This window comes from Lycium ferocissimum, chromosome 12 (assembly GCF_029784015.1).
Source record: "Lycium ferocissimum isolate CSIRO_LF1 chromosome 12, AGI_CSIRO_Lferr_CH_V1, whole genome shotgun sequence".
In the NCBI taxonomy this organism is placed as follows: Eukaryota; Viridiplantae; Streptophyta; class Magnoliopsida; order Solanales; family Solanaceae; genus Lycium; species Lycium ferocissimum.
Window position 1 is genome coordinate 39551051 of NC_081353.1, and position 13529 is coordinate 39564579.

Below are 13529 nucleotides of genomic sequence, written 5' to 3' on the forward strand. Positions count from 1 at the left end.
GAAATTAGAGAGAAGGATCAAATTTGGCCCTGAACTATGCGAAACATGTAGTTTGCCTTCATTTAAAATTTACGATTTATGACTTAATTGTGGGACACATATCATCATCGGTACTCAACTTCCGCCGTACAAAAACAAGGGCAATTTAGCACATTTTGATACGACGATAGTATAGTCAACCCAAACTATTAATGGAAGGTAGATTTGTACTATTTCGTATAGTTTAGAGGCGATTGGCTAGTTTTGTTGTTTAGGAGAAGGTCCTTATGTTAGGGGTAGGTTCAAAATATTCTGGCAATTTGTAGGATTGCCCTTCGCTAGGGATGGTCTTTAATTTTTAGCCCTCAAATTGGTGGTCTTTAACTTTTGGCCTTAATGCATGGATTGATTTGCAAAATTCTGCATTCTGATTTTTTTTTTTTTTTGCTGAGCTGGAGTTCAAACTCACAACCTCGGGATATTAGGCGAAGGGCAAAAATTAAAGACCACCCCAAATGAAGGGAAATCCGCGCAGAAAAAAAGAAAATATTCCCTCCAATATACTCTTGAGTAGTTTTGGGCTTTTTAAATTTAAAAATGAGCATTTTTTTATCCCAATCAAATATTCAACCAGCTTTGTCTGTAATTTAATGAGAAATGTGAAAAAAGTTATTTAGCAGGCATCCATATTTTGAAATGCAGTTATTGTAGTTTCTAATATTATAGGGTTTAGTGCAATGTCTATTACTATTTTTGGTGTTCAGCGTAATTCTTTTGTTAAGTGTCCCACATCGGTCAGTTAAAGGGTACATGATCTCCTTATATATATGTGGACAATTCTTCTCTCATGAACTAGTTTTTGGGATTGAGTTGCTTTGTACAGTCAGACGCACCTCTCTGTAACAGTCACACATAATAATACGCTCTTTGTAAAATTATCCCTCATATAACAGCTATCTTCTTATTTTAGTAATAAAATAATTAACCATCTTTATAAAAATAAAATATCTATGATTAAAAATAATAAATGTAGAGATTTTGACTAAATATTTGATCATTTAATATACTATTTATGACAAAAAAATCATATGAATATATAAATATTTTCATTATTAAATGATTTTCTTTCGTTATACAAAGTGTAATTAAGCTTAAAATTTGATAATTAAAAATAAAAATTAAATTTTATGTATTTTTTCCCCTATAACAGCGAAGCTGATAGAGAGTTTTGACTGTAATACTGATGCTTAACCTTTTTTCCAGTTCCACTCAAATCTAAGAGATAAATAAAAGATATAGGATCAAAACTGATCAGAAGTATATTTAAAGGACTATTTTGTATATACCCAAACATAAGGGACCAATTCATCATTTTTCTCCTCTTCTTGGTCATGTCGCCCCCATTAATCCCTCCTATATAAACGGTATTCTCAGAGCAAAGGAGAGAGAAACAAACAGTGCCAGTGTTTCAGTGTAGTAGGTAAATAATATCATACAATGGATGCAGATTATGGCATAGCTAGACAACTCTCTGATCTCCAAAAACTTAGATCTCAATACCAACCTGAACTTCCTCCTTGTCTTCAGGTCTTTCTTTTTTTTTTTTTTTTGCCCTGGCTTCACTATGAACTGTTTTTCCCATCTGTGTATAATTTATTTGTTACGTATGTTTAATATTTCGACAATTAGTAAATAGTTACTGACCAAATGTATGTATTTGTAGTTTGTTGAGGTGTACTAATGTGCTTAACAACAGATCTGATGTTGTAGATCAGGTACATGGTTTTTTGATGGCTACGTGTATCTCTCATCGTATTAGAATTGGCTTATTTGTAGCGATTGATTTATCAGTATGATGATGATATGAAATGAGCTTAAATGAAAGAAGTTAGGATTCATACAGCCATTCATACATTTACCTGCAAGGGTGGCTCAGTTGGTTGAGCATGGGGCTTTCATAATGGAGGTCTCAGGTTCGAAACCCCCTGCCAACGACAGCAGGGGATTTGCCTTCTGGGTCGAGCTCGTCGCACGGGGCTTGCCTAGTGCGGGTTACCTCTCCTGTGTGGTTTGCGAGCTATTGCACAGGAGCTGGTTTTACCCTGTGCGCACCCAAAGGGTAGCAGCTGCGGGTTCCCATGTTATCAAAAAAAAAAAAATAGCCATTCATACATTTTTCCTTGCTCTACTATGAACTGGTTTTCCCATCTGTGTATAATATTCATTTGTTCGTGTTGGAATTAGAACTCGGATATTTATGCGTAATAATGCATACTTTTTTCTCTAGTGAGGAAAATCAAACTCCCCACCTTGGAATAGAAATGATCTTTATTCTTTTGTCGATAAAAAAATTATTATTCAGTAAATAGTAAATAGAGGATTTCCTAATTCGATTATTTTATATATCAATCAGAAAAGTGAAGAGAGTTCCATTATGTATTGTGAGCTAATCAATATCAAATATGAAAGGGAAATTGTTAAATTATTCAATTAGATAATAATTGATTGAATAATTTCAGAATAATTGAATTCTTTTTTCAAGTTGATTCAAATTATTCTAACGTTTTATTACTTATTTATTTTTGTTTGGCGTACAAAAAAAAAAACTGTTGGAATTCCCGGTAGAAAGAGATTTCGCTAACGAAAAAGCCTTTAATGCTACCCAATATCCCTTCCTTTTCCAAATATTTTTACGAATACGCTTTTTTGATGTCGAAGTGCGTTTTTTTGGAACTGCCATTTAGAAATTAAAAAATTACTCATTGTTATAGCTGGATGTGAAAGACATCTATTCTTCAAAACGAATTCTTTTTACTATGTGTGTGTCAGTGTTACTATTACCAATTGCCAAACGATTTCTTACAAGACCACTTGTAGAGTCTTGTAAATTGTCCACAACAATCACACTCTATTCTAAAGATGTTTTTTCTCTCAATTTTGTGGTGTGTAGAATGACCTCAAAGTTATCCCTTTTTATAGTAGAAGAAACTACTTTTAACTCCCACTTTCTTTAAGAGCTTAATAACTCTTCTTCCATTAACTAGGGAGTTACTATGGAGTTACAATTTGCTCCATTCATGAACCGCATTCATGTGAAAAGTAACTTATGTATTCACCCATTAAGGGTGGAGTTACATTAGTTCTAACAGTTCGCCTGCTAAGTTTCATTGGTATGATTCCGAGAGCAGTTGCATATGTTTAACATTTCGAAAAATCAGCGAATAGTTTCCAGCCAAATGTATATTTCATTAGTTTGTCTAGGTATATTAATGTGATTAACAATAGATCTGATGTTGTAGATCACATACGTTCTGCTATCTGTCTTGTTACTGCTTTTCGGTGTAAGGTGTCTCTTGTCGTATTAGAATTATTATCTTATTCGTAGCGGGCACAATTTTCTGTTCGATTTTTTTGTCATTGTGTTAATATAGGATTTATTAGTATGATGATGACATGAAATGAACTTAAATGAATAAGTGGGGATTCATATAGCCGACCTCAATTTGTTTGGGATTGAGGTGTGGTTGATCTTTGTGTTTATAATATGTGCCAATTATCAAATTTAAAAGTAAGGTGGTCGAGTAGTTGTGAGAAGAAAAAGAAGGAATAATGTTAAGTTGGACAGGTTAGAAGTGCAGGTCTATTATTCACCGAGTTTCAAACCATGGGCCATTTGCCCTCAGGTATTTCTTGGTTATTAAGAGAAAGAAGAGAGAATGCATTCTCCTATAGTGTCAAGCGCCTCCAGGAAGAGATACTGATTGTCTCGGGTCCATTTTTCACTGACTTTTAACCCGTGCGCCACTGGTCCTTGAGGATTTTTTGGTTATTTTCTGAAAAAAAAAAAAAAGAGAAGGGAGAAGCATTCACTTTCCTGTCAAGCACCCTCCAGGAAGAGATGCTGATTGTCTCTTGTTTGATGGATAACGAAGGCGGACTTTGTATATATAGTCCTTATCCTCGCAGAACATGTGTATACTGCACTTATATTTTTAGTATAAATCAAGGACGAATTATGTATGGACTTTCTTTAACGTATGTGATAATGTATTTTGAAGTTTTCTGTTCATTTATCTGATTATTCTGTTAGATGTGTTTTCATTTTGATAAGTTACCAATTTCCACTAGATTGGTAATGAAATATGCTGCCTGTTCTTTGTATCTATGATAATATCCACTAAAAAATGCTCTTTGAGTTCGCACTTGATAGCTGCTCAGAGAGTTCAATCCTACTAACTGTGATAAGGTTGAAAGATTTTCTGTCTTCAGTCCTGAGTTTATTAAATCTGGTTTCACTACAACAGGGTACTACTGTGCGGGTAGAGCTTGGTGATGCAACCACTTGTGCAGATCCCTCTGGTGAACACGTAATAAGTCGGTCTTTTCCTCACACTTATGGTCAGCCCTTGGCCCATTTTCTTAGGGCAACTGCCAAGGTCGCTGATGCTCAGATAATTACCGAGCATCCAGCAAAGAGGTATGTATTATAATCCTTCCTTTTTGTTGTTTTTGGAATTCCACACTTACTGTCTTTAGAACCTAACCGAGGGGACTAAATGTCTAAAGCTAGCGGTTCCTAACAATACTGATGCATTTATTATGTATAAAAATAAGGACAGAAGTTCACTGAAACATGGATTTCTGTGAAATGAGCTTCAGTCATTCTTAAGCACATCATAAACATTTCTAGTATTGTGCCGTTCTTATTGTGTTCATTCATTCTTTTTAGGGTTGGAATTGTTTTCTGTGGGAGACAATCTCCTGGTGGACATAATGTGATATGGGGTATTCATGACGCCCTTAAAATTCACAATCCTAACAGTACTTTGCTTGGTTTTCTGGGTAAGTAGTCTTTTTATGTTTGTGCCCTATGTTCTGTGATGTGTCTACCATGTTCTTCTATAAATCTGTAAGACTTCAAGATTGTTTCTCATACTCTTCTGGTTGAAATCTCCTTGTCATCTATTATTGGAGGACAGTAAACCCTTAGAAGACCTACTTTAACACGGTTAACATGAGTGTCTCTTACATACGTCATGTACTCATATCTACTAGGTTGAGTTTCATCATTTTTCCTGCTGAATCTCTCCTTTTCAAATGCCAACAGGTGGGTCTGAAGGTTTATTTGCACAGAAAACCCTAGAGATCACCAGTGATGTTCTAGCCACCTATAAGAATCAAGGTAGGATCTGGTTTTTGGATAAAGTCGGTATTTATTCCTTTTTGCCTTTGAGCTGATCATTAGTTGATTTATCCCCCATTAAGGTGGTTATGACATGCTGGGCCGGACAAAGGATCAAATTAGAACGAGCGAGCAAGTTAATGCCGCGATGGCTGCATGCAAAGCTTTGAAATTGGATGCCCTTATCATTATTGGAGGTACTTATTATGCAACTTTTTCGGTTCATTATGGATCTTCCAGCAGTAGCGTGCGTGCGCGCACATACACACATATACATTCTAACATATGCTTTGTATTTTGAAGGGGTAACATCAAACACTGATGCTGCTCAACTGGCAGAAACATTTGCTGAAGCAAAATGCCAAACAAAAGTATGTATGGGTTGCGGCTGTTCTCTTTATCTTATTTACTGTTATGCTTCTGACTTTTCATGAATAGAAATGAATAACCAAATTTTTTTCCAAATGTTTTTGCAGTATTCTAACTTTAACTTCTGCATTTTCTTCCATTTTTCCTCTCATTATGGAAGTTTCATACTTTCTGATTGTCCTCTTCTCCAGGTGGTTGGAGTTCCTGTTACATTAAATGGAGATTTAAAGAATCAGTTTGTTGAAGCAAACGTTGGTTTTGACACAATATGCAAGGTATTAGTCCAGTTATGTCAATCATATGAAAGGAAGCATTCATCTATGGACCAACTTTTTGACAATATGCTAACATCTAACACTTTTTCCTTTTCCTTTGAGAGGCATTGTCATTTTCATTTGTGTTCATGCTTCCCACTATAACTTTGAGGGTCTAGCTTATGGTGGTCGGCAGGTTGAGAGTTCTTTTTACTTGTTATTTAATATGTGATGGAATTTGATGTGAGTACATTCAGCAGATACTAAGTGTTAAATTTGTAGGTCATTTTGATGACTTCTGCATGAGCAATAAGTCCTTGTTTTTTCTAGTTATGATGCTATTTGTGTGCTTCAACTGAAACAAATTTCTAACAAATTATAAAATTGTTTTCTTGGGAAGAAGCTTATTGTTATCCTTGTTCATCTTAGGTTAACTCCCAACTGATTAGCAATATGTGCACTGATGCGCTTTCGGCAGAAAAGGTAATTTAATGTCTTCACATCTCTTCCAATTTCTATGGAATAGTCGGGTTAATTTTAAATATACGTTTCTGCCTTTGTGGTGGCTTTCATTTCTGTTATATAAATTTCTTATGATGGTGTTGAGTGTCTGTTGATTATGTTTACAACCTTATGTTTTATGGTAACATGGTAATCTTTCCTTTTCAGTACTACTACTTCATCCGACTCATGGGACGAAAGGCATCACATGTTGCTTTAGAATGCACTCTGCAGTCACATCCTAATATGGTTCGTTTTACAGCTTCACTGAAAAACTAATGAAGTAATGGTGCTGTTAGCACATTCTATCTTAGAACTTGCAAGTGTTCTCTATCAAAGTGTTAATAAATGATCTTGCAGGTAATTCTTGGTGAGGAGGTAGCTGCATCAAAGCTTACTCTTTTTGACATCACAAACAAAATTTGTGATGCAGTTCAAGCTAGGGCTGAACAAAGTATGGAAACTTTACCTTTTCTTTGTTGTCGTTTGAGGTGTTTTTCCAAAAAAATTGTCTGCTCACTAAGTTTTTCGATTTAGATAAAAACCATGGTGTGATCCTGTTGCCAGAGGGGCTTATTGAAAGTATTCCTGAAGTATATGCTCTTCTGCAGGTAAAATCCAAATAAAAGAGTTTTATTTCTTAGCCTGCCTCACAGGATCCCTTATCACACCCTCTTCACTCACCCAAGGAAAAAAGAAATAACGGGAAAGAGAACAAATAGGCCAAGAAAGAAATACTTCCAAACCTTAACTGGGCTTTCTATGATTCTTTGTTTGGAATTGGAATTTTTGGTTTTCATATTGCCTTGTTGTGATCCTGTGTGTTACAGGAAATTCATGGTTTACTCACAGAAGGCGTTTCTGCTGATAAGATCTCCTCTCAACTATCACCTTGGGCATCTGCGCTCTTTGAATTCTTGCCGCCTTTTATAAAAAAGCAGGTACCACTTGTCTATTGTTGGAACTGAGTACTCAGATATGACCGATATTAAGTTTCACTTGGATGGTTCTTAACATAAAATACTTATGATGTTGCAGCTCCTCTTGCACCCAGAATCAGATGACTCTGCTCAGCTATCACAGGTAACCTATTCTCCCTTTGGATGGTGTGTTTGGTGATACATGTGCACTATATTTTAAGTTGATTATTCTTTTATTCTTCCACACAGATTGAGACCGAGAAACTTATTGCTCATCTTGTGGAAACTGAAATGAATAAACGATTGGTATAGCTTCTGTCTTCTTCTATTCTGGAATGTATAAGTGTTGCATGTAATGTTTCGTATGGTTGTTCTTTAGCTACAATAAATAAAATATCCCATCTCTAAACATGAAAGAAATTTTGAGAAAGGATATGTATGTTGTTTTACTACTATAAGCTTTTGAGCTTGTAAGTGAATAGCACTGAGTTCTGCCAACCTCTACATTGTTGTTGTGTTACATTTCTTGGCGAATTTATTTGATGGAAAGTTACAAGAATGATTTCCTTCAATACAACTCATACTGTCTGTCAGAGAAGATTAAGGACCACATTTGTGCAAGTTTGGAGTGGGGAGAATGATATGTTTAGACCTCAGAAAATTCAATCAAGTTTTTCTCTTTCCTTATTTCATGAAATACAGCTCTTCTTCCTAACGTTTTACGTCGGAATGCTAAATCTTAAAGCTGCTTACGATATTGTCCTCCCAAAAACAAGGTTATGTTACATGACCTCTTCCTTTGCTTTGACATTGCCTGTGTCAGACAGTTTAGACTGGATATGGCTATTTCATATGGTGCTTTATCAGAGCTTAAAATCTTGCTCATGAACTGAATGTAGCCGTATTGACTACATAATCATGTCCATTGCTAGTACTAAAGTTCATTGACCATAGAAGGTTGTTACTGCATACTTGATACAGATCCTTCAGCCATTATTATGTTTTCACTGAGCAGTCTTTCTATGTAAATTTTTGTTTGCTTGAAAATCATTGTTATTACTTTTAACAGCTGGTGCATTTTGAAAAAGTGAATCTCACATGATTTAGATATTTGCTGCCTTGGTCAGCGTTGCCTTAACATAATATCTCTTGTATCTTGTATGACTTTACAGAAAGAAGGAACTTACAAGGGAAAGAAATTTAACGCAATTTGCCATTTCTTTGGTTATCAAGCTCGGGGATCATTGCCATCAAAGTTTGATTGTGACTATGCATATGTAAGCTTAATCTTTTTTCCTTTCTTTTTCTTTTAAGTGAGACATACTCCCTCTGTCCTATTTCATGTGCTGTTGTTTGACTGACATGTAGTTTGAGAAAGAAAAAAAAAAGAGACTTTGAAACTTATATTCTAAAACAAGCCATAGATATTTGTATGGCTATAAATCAAGTAAATTGTTTATAAAAAAAGGGTACCATTCTTTTCTGGACAAACTAAAAAGGAAAGTGCATCACATAAATTGGGATAGAGGGAGTACAAGATTATTACAGAATAAAAAGATAGTAACAGAATTACATGCCAGGTACTTGGTCACGTCTGCTATCATATTTTGGCTGCTGGCCTCAACGGTTACATGGCCACATTGACTAACTTGAAGAATCCTGTCAACAAGTGGCGCTGTGGAGCTGCTCCTATAACTGTAAGCTCCTTACTATATTTTGCACTGATGTCCAATTGGAACTTGTTGACTAATGCACCCTAAAGCTTATCTATTTTTGGTGAAGCTGTACTAATTACGTTTAAGGTTTCACACTGTCCGCTACCTACCAAAAAATAAAAATAAAAATAGAAGAAAAGAGGAAAAAGATTTGACCTTATCACTGTTTGTTTAAATTCTAGGCTATGATGAGTGTGAAGCGGTATGGTCGTGGTCCTGGCAGGGCATCACTTGGAAAGCCTGCTGTGCATCCAGCCACCGTGGATTTGAAGGGCAAAGCATACGAGTATGTCGATATCTTAACTTTTGCTTTTTTACAAGTGAAGCTTAAGAGGAAGCTGAACTTTTGTGGTTGAAAAGTAGGAAGTAGACAATAAATTCCAAGGAAAAGCTCTCTTAAGAGCTGGCATTCTATACTGAATTCTGTGCATCTAAGTGATTCTTCTTTGGCCTGCCACTGGACCTGATTTGTCTCGTTACTTTGGTGCAGATTATTGAGTCAGAATGCAACAAAGTTCTTGCTCGATGATGTTTACAGAAACCCAGGTCCCCTCCAGTTTGATGGCCCTGGTGCTGACGCAAAGGCTGTAACTCTTTGTGTTGAAGACCAGGATTACATGGGTCGCATTAAGAAATTGCAAGAGTATCTGGACAAGGTGATGACTGTAGATATCTACTCTTACATAAAATTATAGCATCATTTATTTATCATGGCCAAGTGCAATCCAAGCTTGGCTATACATTTACATTCATTTTTTTTTTTTTACTTTGGTTTGGTGCATGCCTTTTCATTTTATTATCTACTTTCCAGGTTCGTACAATCGTGAAGCCTGGATGCTCGCAAGATGTCCTGAAAGCTGCATTGAGTGCCATGTCTTCTGTCACAGACATTCTTTCTGTGATGGCCTCTACTTCAAGCAATGTGAGCACACCATTCTAGATGAGAACACCCCTTAACCTTGCGGAAATTTAGAGATTGCGGAAATTCTATTTGCCAAACTTAATAGAATTCAACCTCTTCTTTTTCTCCCCAATCATCTTTTGTCGGATTTTGCAGAAACTTTATTTAGTTACAGAAATGTTAGATTGTGCGACAATATAGAGGTCTTCAAATGTCTCGAGTCTGTTTCTTTATTTGTGCTTTTGTATTTTTGACGAGTTGAATAATGTTGAGAAGGGCGGTTTCTAGGGATATACAAATGTTTGGTGCTTCTCTCGATGAGATCTTTGGACCACCAATTTGTTTGATTTGTTGCAACTTTCGTCTTTGGTGGTGTCTTCGAGCAAAGAAGTACATAATTTGTGCATCACCAATTTGTTTGATTGCAACTTTTGTCTTTGGTGTGTCTTTAAGCAAAGAGGTATGTATCACACTCATTCACAAGCACAAGGTGCCCATCTGCTTGAATGGAGAGAGGATTTGATTGGCGTGTCGAAAACTTTTGCAAAAATTCAATGTGTTTATCAAGGATTTTAAGAACGGAAAAGGGCCAAAATTACCCCTGAACTTTGGAAATTAGTTCATTTATATCCTTCGTTATACTATAGTTATACCCAAACATCGTTATCAGAGATGGGATCAATTATACCCTTATGTGTTCTCAAACTGTATCCCCTTCAAAAAAATTTCCCATCAAATTTTTTTTCACCCATTAAAATAACTCAACCCAACTAAATTATTTTCCACCCAAACTAATACGGACCAACCCATTCCCTAAAAACAAGTTTGAAAACATCTTTGCAGTGTATGAAGAGAGATTGTGCGTTTGGGGGGGGGGGGGGGGGAATAGTTTTAGGGAATGGGTTGGTCCGTATTGGTTTGGGTGGAATAAATAATTTCGGGTCGGGTTGGGTTGAGTTATTTTAATGGGTAAAAAAATTTTGATGGGAATTTTTTTTTAAGGGCTGGGATGATGCCACGTGGTAAACGTTACACATAAAGATATAATTGATCTCATAGTATAACGGTAAGGGTATAATTAGCCCTATAGTATAACGAAGGGTATGAATGAACTATTTTTCAAAGTTCAGGGGTAATTTTGGCCCTTTTCCGTTTTAAGAAAACCCGACAGAGACTTAAAATGTTCTCAAACTGTACCCTACTAAATCTAGATAAATATAATCCACGCACATAATGTCATTATAAATATATTGCATATCAAAGCAAAAAGCTTAAACAATAACTATGGGTCAAGTGCCTTTTCCTTTCCTCGTGGACGCTCCTTTGCATCAATTTTCAGCTTGCGAAATATACTAAGATCCGGCTCTTGAAAATCAGTTGGGTAGAAACAAAACAAAGAAAAGTTAGTTACCAAGCACAAGTGCATTTTTGGTAGAAAACAAATGGCAAGGCACCGAGCGCCATGTTTCGCCCAGGCTATGGTTCGGGGCGTGATATCACTTTTATTAAGAATTGTCTTACTTGTTATTTCAAAGTTCTTATAAGCACTAAAAATTTATATTTAATATTAACTAATAAATAAGCTAGGAAAATTATAAATAATAGGACATTTTATTATTTTAGGGTTTAAAATTTTCTATAAAGCCCCTGAACCCGACCCGACCCCCTAATTTTGGTTTGCTTGTTACTCTCATGGCATATGTTGTTAAGAAATGAACTTTAAATTTCCATTTGGCATATATATAAGTTAAGTATTGTGTATTGTTAGTTTGGACTATAGTTTAGTGCTTATGTTATTTCGTTCTTCGCAAATTCTTACCATCAGTTGGGTCAAAATGGGTTTATTTGGGTCAAAACCCTACCGAACACAACCCAACCGAATTGGTCCTTATTTTTCCTCTTAAACTCAGAATCGCCTCTTTCAGTGGTTTCTCTTCATCATTATGTTGTGTTTCTCATCCTCCTTCACTCTTTCAGCGGTTTCTTTTTATTTCCTTATGATTCTCTTCATTTGCAAATGGAGTTTATGTTTCTTGTTAAATTGCATTGAATAATATGTTGCATTCTAAACTTCTTGTCATTTTGATTTTAGTGTCATTATTTTGTTCGGCATTTAGGTTTTGTTCTTGAATGATTTTTATGTTTTTGTTTAAATTGCTATTACATATCACAGCATACTTTTCTCCATCTCTCTTTCGCACTTTCATCCAAAATGAATAAAAAGGGTCTCGTGAAGCTCGCTAATCGACTCTTCTCGTCGGCGTATCAATGTCAGATAGGGGACTGTGTACAAAATTTTCGAAAGGCTATGCTTGTAGAAGAACATGTCCAGCGAAAACATAAGTCCATCACAATTTTCTGCGTTTGTGGCCAGGATTTCGATTCTGCTCAGTCGTTGGTGTCACGACCTATTTTGCCTAGGTCGTGCGGGCACTTACCTTCCCACCAAAATGGAAAGGATAGGGGAGTCACAGCCCCCAACCAAGGGAGTGGTTACGTTCACTATGTCCCCCTTATTCCCGGACGAGCATCTAAAGAAATAATACAATCCGGAATATTAAGACATAAGTGTCTATGTCTCCGGATAAAATAGGACATAAAGATAGGAAAGTCTTCAAGGCGGCGGATGGCCATGCTCACCCTGGAAACTCGAGAATAGAGCTGAAGCAACTATCAGCCACGCGTCACGGAAGTGGATCCGGCCTGATACTCTGCATTCATAAAAGAATGCGGCAAGTGCAGGTCGGTACAAGACAACAATACTGGTAGGCATCATCGGTTGACTAAGCATAGCTAACACAACTCAGATATAAGCAAATAAACCAACAAGTATAAGACAATGTAATCAATGCCAAGTATCCATCAACGCCTATGTAAAGCATCTAATCCCAAATATGTTAAGTCTGAATATATCCAATCCAATCCAACATCACGATACAATCACCAAGCATCTCAATCAAGTCATAATGCCAATGCAATGCAATGATGGTATGAATGCAATGCAATAACATGCACATGCGGTGTACACATATTCTCCGGGCGAAAATATCGACGTCTCGATAGCACAACCCAACCTGACTCGCGAAGTCTAAGTGTCACCCGTCTCAGATCTTTGCCTAACAGATAGACGGGACCCCGAATCTTTGCCCACGGGGGGTTCTCACCGGCACTACCCTGGGGGACTTGCAGAGTCCATGCACTAACAATGATTCCGGAACTAACATCAGATATCGGTCATACAACAACGATTCCGAAATTGATCATCGGATATTGGCCTCTCACATCACTCAAGTAAAAGAGTTTCATCAAGATTCCGAAATTGATCATCAGACATCGGCCTCTCACATCACTCAAGTAAAAGAGTTTCATCAAGTATCAATTTCACTCAACAACCATTCCGGGATGAACCCCAGATATCGACCATGCAGTAGTGTATCATGAAAATGAGAGTGCATGCAATGCATGGATTAGCATTGATAATCATGCTCAACATCAAAAGTACCAACAATGGGGAAGCCACAATATATCCGAATCACAAATACCAATAGTGGGTATGCCAATAATATAACTGAATCACAAGTACCAACAGTGGGTATGCCAATAATATAACTGAATCACAAGTACCAAGAGTGGGTACGCTAACAGTATGTTTTAATCACAAATACCAATAGTGGGTATGCCAACAATATATCCGAATCACAAATACCA

The 13529-nt window shown here is 36.5% G+C and overlaps 1 protein-coding gene across 1 annotated transcript; it reads left to right on the forward strand.

Annotated features, from left to right (window-relative positions):
* Positions 1 to 1399: 1399 nt before the first annotated feature.
* Positions 1400 to 10142, forward strand: LOC132038991 (pyrophosphate--fructose 6-phosphate 1-phosphotransferase subunit alpha-like). The gene is made up of 19 exons (XM_059429506.1): positions 1400 to 1566; positions 4284 to 4456; positions 4709 to 4821; positions 5087 to 5161; positions 5245 to 5358; positions 5465 to 5532; positions 5722 to 5805; positions 6214 to 6267; positions 6454 to 6534; positions 6646 to 6739; positions 6823 to 6896; positions 7116 to 7226; positions 7324 to 7368; positions 7455 to 7511; positions 8378 to 8482; positions 8786 to 8902; positions 9103 to 9206; positions 9411 to 9576; positions 9732 to 10142. Exons 1-19 carry the CDS (start codon positions 1477 to 1479, stop codon positions 9858 to 9860), a joined length of 1854 nt encoding a protein of 617 aa, XP_059285489.1. The 5' UTR covers positions 1400 to 1476; the 3' UTR covers positions 9861 to 10142.
* The last annotated feature ends 3387 nt before the right edge of the window (positions 10143 to 13529 follow it).

What these genes read in the sequence shown, in the direction of transcription:
- LOC132038991 (XM_059429506.1), top strand. Translation starts at nt 1,477, where the DNA reads ATGGATGCAGATTATGGCATAGCTAGACAACTCTCTGATCTCCAAAAA. An exon ending in CTGAAATGAATAAACGATTG is followed by an intron (nt 7,512 to 8,377) that starts GTATAGCTTCTG and finishes ATGACTTTACAG; the next exon opens with AAAGAAGGAACTTACAAGGG. An exon ending in TGCAAGAGTATCTGGACAAG is followed by an intron (nt 9,577 to 9,731) that starts GTGATGACTGTA and finishes TCTACTTTCCAG; the next exon opens with GTTCGTACAATCGTGAAGCC.